The sequence below is a fragment of the Equus caballus genome, chromosome 3 (assembly GCF_041296265.1).
Source record: "Equus caballus isolate H_3958 breed thoroughbred chromosome 3, TB-T2T, whole genome shotgun sequence".
NCBI lineage: Eukaryota > Metazoa > Chordata > Mammalia > Perissodactyla > Equidae > Equus > Equus caballus.
In genome coordinates this window covers 56060009-56066908 of record NC_091686.1, presented here as the reverse complement: position 1 = coordinate 56066908, position 6900 = coordinate 56060009, and the positions used below count along the sequence as shown (strand labels likewise).

General features: G+C 41.5%; 1 protein-coding gene across 1 annotated transcript; it reads left to right on the top strand.

Annotated features, from left to right (window-relative positions):
• Positions 1-494: 494 nt before the first annotated feature.
• Positions 495-5895, top strand: DSPP (dentin sialophosphoprotein). The gene is made up of 4 exons (XM_023636882.2): positions 495-545; positions 1594-1680; positions 1815-2813; positions 3286-5895. Exons 1-4 carry the CDS (start codon positions 495-497, stop codon positions 5557-5559), a joined length of 3411 nt encoding a protein of 1136 aa, XP_023492650.2. The 3' UTR covers positions 5560-5895.
• The last annotated feature ends 1005 nt before the right edge of the window (positions 5896-6900 follow it).

Genomic DNA, 6900 nt, shown 5'->3' with positions numbered 1-6900 from the left:
GGGCTCCCTCATGCTAGCAGTGTCTTTCCCTTACAGTCTAGGATGACCCAATCGGATGGATTTGGGGTGAGTATGATAAGTGCCTCACCTTTTAAGCACAATCTTAGCAGAATTACTTAATACTTGATTAAAACTCTTCAGAATTGATGTTATTACCATCAAAAACAGCAGAATGACAAAGTCATGCTTATGCACTTTGTAACTACATGATGTGCCCCTTCATTGGCATAGGCAGAAAATGTCTATGTAGCTACATCTGTGCGGAGCCTGGTGATGTCCCCACATGTCTCTCTGACCACTCCAGGTGTGTTCTGGAACACTGAGTCTTGACAACCTTCTTCTCATATTGGATACATACTCCTTGCCTGGAAAAAAGGCAATTGCTCACAAACCAAAATAATACGTTACTATGATTATCATCTTTCGCTTTATAAGTAATATTGTGTTGTTGTTTTTTCTTTAAAAACAGCCACTGATTAATATTCCTAAAGAAAATGAAGATAATTGTATGTTTTTGCATTTGGGCGGCAGCATGGGCCATTCCAGTGAGTATGCCTTCCTCAGGAAGCCTCCTTACTCTGCTGTCTCTTTTAATCTAACATCAAAAAAATATTAATTTCCTTAAGACTTTGCAGATAAACTGAGCTAAACATTCAGATTCGCGTGAAAGACTTTACAAGATATATTTGGGGTCTCAACAAAATCAAATGTGCACTCCAGTTCGTGCTCCCATCCTCTAATTGAAAGCCGCATCTCGTCAGAAGGATTATTGCTCCTACAATTCCTCCAGATTAATTTACATTCAATCCCCAGGAGTCGTGTAGCCTTTGTCCACCTTTGCTCATGCCCTGTGAATTTCATTTTAATATCAATGAAGCCTGTATTATTTAGGAAATTTTCAAGAAAAAAATAGAAAAAACAGGATTTTTCAACATAGGAGAAAACCAATGTTTCACTCAGAGAGTTATGTTTTATGTTCACTGTAGAACATTTGGAATAAACAGATAAACACCAACAAAGGAAAATTAAACCTTTCGCAATTTTATTAGCCAGCTGCTATGGTTAACATTTTGATATATTTTTATAATACCAAACTCTTCAGTATTTATGTAGTTGAGAATTTTCTCAACTATTTCAAATGTGCTCCTGAAGTTACAGAAGTAGCACACTACTTGCTTTTGCTTCTGCACTGGCTCAGGTCACGCCTACTACTCTCTTAGGGGTTTTGGCCAGGATTATACTTAGAGTGGGTCCTGTGCTATTGCAAGAGGCTTGTTGAACAGAAACACCAAAAGCCTCTCTCTTAGTTTTTGTAAAAGACTATTCCCCTGCTACAATTGAGATAAGTGGTCTGGTTAATACTTCAATAAAATTGGTACTACCACTGTGACAAATATCTGTATGCCCAGTTTAAATTCTACATAAGACCTGTAACAAGCCATTTCTCTTTCCTACCTGATTAGATTACACTTCAACCTTTGTGTTATATCTCTTATGTTCATTTAAGGAAAGACGTGTGTGTACGTGTGCACATGTGTGTGCATGTACACAAAGTAAGAGTGTTTTCAATTTCCACTATTTTCATTTTGGTAGGTTCCTCAAATCAAGCCATTGGAGAGACATGCTGTTGATAAATCTGTGAATTTAAATCTTCCAGAAAAATTGAAACCGCCAATACAGGTACAGGATGTAAAATGTGTTTCTAAGCTGTTTTTAGATTCCATTAACTTTCAAAAAATTAATGCTCTTCTTTTCAGTTTTCTTTACTTCAAGATGATATTCACAGTTTATTTGGAATTGTTCCTCTTTTCTAGGATGAATTAAATGTCAATCATACCACCAAAGAAAGTGGTGTACCTGTGCATGAAAATGAAAGAGGAGAGCCACAGTATACCAAAGACAGTTACGAAGGAGAGAGAAATGGCTCTGAGTGGGCAGAAGTAGGAAGGAAAAGCTCTTCTACACATTCTATGTTAGTAAATGAAGAGGGGAATGCTGGGGATCAGAATGCGGGCACAGGAAACCCAGAAACATATGGTCATGATGGGATACAAGGAGAAGAAGAGGGCACCACAGCAAATGGCATCAGGGGACGAGTAAGCATCATTGACAATGCTGGGACGGCAAATGGGAGCAATATCAGTGAAAATACTGGTAAGAATTCAACAAATGGGGATATTGGAGATGCAAGTCAGAGTGAGGATGCCACTTTTGTCCAAGAAGATGGACATCAAGTAGCCGGAAACAGTAACAGCACAGGCCATGAGGATGGAATAAGTGGGAATTCCTGTGGAAATGAGGGTGATACAGGTGAAATAACCCCTCAGAGAGAAGGTGAGACAATTGGGAATGAGGAGGCAGGGGTAACACCTTGGGGAAGTGGAGCTGGCAATAGTGAAGATGCTGGCCTGGATAATTCTGATGGGAGTTCTAGTGGGAATGGAGCAGATGAGGATGAAGACAAGGGCTCTGGTGATAATGAAGATGAAGAAACAGAGAACGGAAAAGAGGGCACTGATAGCGGCAGCGGCCAAGAGGCTGAGGTTCACGGAGAAGACGATGACAGTGACAATAGCTTAGGTCAAAATTCAATTAGTAGTGAAGATGATGCCCCTGAAGGCAAAGAAGATCCTCATGACATTGATGGAGACAATACCTCCAAGAGTGAGGAGGCTTCTGATGGTATTCCAGAAGACAATGATAGCCCAGTAATAGAGGACACTCAAAAACCCAACCACAGAGAAAACAAAGTTGTGGAAAATGCACTCACTGAAGCATCACAGCCAAGTGCCATTGGGAAGAGCCAAGATAAGGTTAGTTTGCGAACCTGATTTCTTTCAATGGCAGTTTAAATTCTCCCTCTCCATCCACTGATGGTAGCACAAAAATAAATCATAAGTGTTCATATATTTTGGCACCTAAATTACTTGATTATTTATTGGGAAAGCTAGAGTCCTTATTAGACTTTGATACAGAACAATTTTAAAAAGCAGATATTTCTGAAAATTTTGTTACAATTCTACAAAATCTTGTGCTAAATAATTGTTGTACCATGTAGTTGTTTACAAAGTTCCTACTGGATTGAATGGGTTGTTATGTAACCTAAACACCAGAGTACTTTCAAGTACTGAATAAAGCACATTTTCACAAACAGATGTGATTGACATACTGGAAGCTGAACTCCTGTTTCTCTGGCCAACTTCCCTAGTCAGTCTTGCTCAGACCAATGCAATTTTGTGGCGTAACATTCACTAATTAATCATTCTTTTCTCCATCCTTCCAAAGGGAATAGAAATTGAAGGTTCCAGAGGTGACAACAGAAACAATATTACCAAAGAAGGTGGGAAAGTCAACGAAGATAAAGAGAGTAAAAGACAACATGGAATGATCGTAAGCAAAGGAAATGTCAAGACACAAGGAGAGGTTGACACCATACAAGGACCTGGTGAGAAATTAGAAGCCGGAAATAAGGTTGGACACAGCAAAACAGGTAGTGACAGTAATAGCGATGGACATGACAGTTATGAGTTAGATGATGAATCCATGCAAGGAGATGATCCCAATAGCAGTGATGAGTCTGAGGACAATGGTGATGACAATTCTGAAGATGACAATAACAGCAGTAGCCGAGGAGATGCTTCTCATGACTCTGATGAATCAAAAGATAATGGCAATGACAGTGACTCAAAAGGAGAAGGAGATGATGATGACAATGATAACACATCAGATACTAATGACAGTGACAGTAATGGCAATGGTAACAATGGGAGCAATGACAATGGCAAAACAGACAGCAGCAAAGATAAATCAGACAGCAGCAAAGATAAATCAGACAGCAGTGACAGCAGCAACAGTAGCGATAGCAGTGACAGCAGTGAGAGTAGCGATAGCAGTGACAGCAGCAACAGCAGTGACAGCAGTGAGAGTAGCGATAGCAGTGACAGCAGCAACAGCAGTGACAGCAGTGAGAGTAGCGATAGCAGTGACAGCAGTGACAGTAGTGATAGCAGTGACAGCAGTGACAGCAAATCAGACAGTAGTGACAGCAGTGACAGCAAATCAGACAGTAGTGACAGCAGCGACAGCAGTGACAGCAGTGAGAGTAGTGATAGCAGTGACAGTAGCGACAGCAGTGACAGCAGTGACAGTAGCAACAGCAGTGACAGTAGCGACAGCAGCGACAGCAGCAACAGCAGCGACAGTAGCGACAGCAGTGACAGTAGTGACAGCAGCGACAGCAGTGACAGTAGTGACAGCAGTGACAGCAGTGACAGTAGTGACAGCAGTGATAGCAGTGACAGTAGCGACAGCAGTGACAGTAGCGACAGCAGCAACAGCAGTGACAGTAGTGACAGCAGCAACAGCAGTGACAGTAGTGACAGCAGTGACAGCAAATCAGACAGTAGCAACAGTAGTGATAGCAGTGACAGCAGCAACAGCAGTGACAGTAGTGATAGCAGTGACAGTAGTGACAGCAGTGACAGCAGTGACAGCAAATCAGACAGTAGTGACAGCAGCAACAGCAGTGACAGTAGTGACAGCAGTGACAGCAAGTCAGACAGTAGTGACAGCAGTGACAGCAAATCAGAGAGTAGTGACAGTAGTGATAGCAGTGACAGCAGCAACAGCAGTGATAGCAGTGACAGCAAATCAGACAGCAGTGATAGCAGTGACAGTAGTGATAGCAGTGATAGTGACAGCAGTGACAGCAAATCAGACAGCAGTGACAGCAAATCAGATAGTGACAGCAGTGACAGTAAATCAGACAGTAGTGACAGTAGCAATAGCAGTGACAGCAGCAACAGCAGTGATAGCAGTGACAGCAAATCAGATAGTAGTGACAGTAGCAATAGCAGTGACAGCAGTGACAGTAAATCAGACAGTAGTGACAGCAGTGACAGTAAATCAGATAGTAGTGACAGTAGCAATAGCAGTGACAGCAGCAACAGCAGTGACAGTAGTGACAGCAGTGACAGTAAATCAGACAGTAATGACAGCAGTGACAGCAGCGACAGCAGTGATAGCAAATCAGACAGTAGTGACAGCAGTGACAGCAAATCTGATAGCAGTGACAGTAGTGACAACAGTGACAGCAGTGATAGCAGTGACAGTAGCAACAGCAGTGAAAGTAAATCAGACAGTAGTGACAGCAGTGACGACAGTAGTGACAGCAGTGAAAGCAGTGACAGTAGCAACAGTAGTGACAGCAGTGATGACAGTAGTGACAGCAGTGACAGTAAATCAGATAGTAGCGACAGTGACAGCAAATCAGACAGCAGTGACAGCAGTGATAGTGACAGTAAATCAGACAGTAAAGACAGTAGTGACAGCAGCAACAGCAGTAACAGTGACAGCAGTGACAGTGACAGCAGTGACAGTAGTGACAGCAGTGACAGTGACAGCAGTGACAGTAGTGACAGCAGTGACAGTGCATCTGACAGCAGTGATGAGAGTGACAGCAAGAGCAAGTCTGGTAATGACAACAACAACGGAAGTGATAGTGACAGTGATAGTGACAGTGAAGGCAGCGACAGTAATCACTCGACCAGTGATGATTAGAACGAAAGAAAAACCCATAGGATTCCTTTTGTGAAAAGTCTGGTGAATAATTGATGGGAAATAAAGACTTCTAAGTAAGCAAAGAAAGAGGAGAAATAAACAGAAGACATATGTCAACGTGCACATGAACAATGAGTGGAATAGTCAAACTGTCCAATTCAGAACCAAGTCCCACAGCCTCGGAGAGAGAACTGGGAAGCATGACCTTTGGTGCATGCATGTTAAAATATATTCTGAAAAGATTTTGTTAAAAGTGTAAATCCAAACGTGAAAGAACAATGAAAACATCCTTTAACAGTTTACACACAAACCTCAAGTAATCGCATGCTACATAACTTCAACTTAAGTGCCAAGTGCTTTAGAGAATGTAGCTAGCAAACACATCGTATCAACAACCTGTGGCATTGCCTTAAGATTTCAGTAATTATATTTTCTGGATAGATGATCTGCTCGCTGCTGAGTAAAGACGCTGTTACCATGATACGCAGCTTGGCTACTGATTCATTTGCTTGTTCTAAGGAAGAAATACATTGAAAGGTGAAAAAAAAATCACAGCAATGATTTAACCTATCTGGACCATGGGAATAATCTTTCTAATCATTGAATAGACTAACTACAAATTATGGAAATTCTGAAGCGTGCTAGTCAGAAAAGCATTTAGAGGCTGTTTAAGCAACAAGATCTGATGTATAGTATTCTGTTCCTGAAAACCACTGGTAATTGAGCCTCAAGTCCCTAAAGCTATTGACAAAACTGATGCAGCTCTTAGGACAGTGTCTTGCCTCCAGTAGCCACTCTCTAAATATTAAAAAATAAATGAATACGTAAGTGAAGGACTCTGGAGCAGGGCGGGGGCTTCACCTTTTGAACTCTGTCTTCAGAACTCTGTTAAGTGTAATCAGTTATTTGTCTTCCACTTCAGAAGTCTCACCAAGTCAAGCTTGGTTCATATTTCCCTTTTAACTCCCCCACATGCCGAAACTTCCAGATGAGGCCCTGAGACTCCCTTCTAGATATTAATCTCTTCAATAAAGCCAAGTGTTGCTGGTGGGTAGCGTTTGGAAACATATTTTTTATTTGAGTCATATATGCACTCATACCTGAGAGTGGATCATTTTGCATGAGCTTTTGCATGAATGGGGGTAATTCTTAGTTTTGAGATGAAGCCCAAACTTTAGAACACGAAGATCTTGAAGGTGTATGAGACTAGAGTGTGATATTTAATAGGGTGGAGCTATAATTTATCACCCAAACTAGGATACTTTTGAGAGTGCAAGGGGTGCTATCCATAATGACTTGGGGACAGGGAGTCTAAATTGGGATTGTCTGGGGACACTGGCA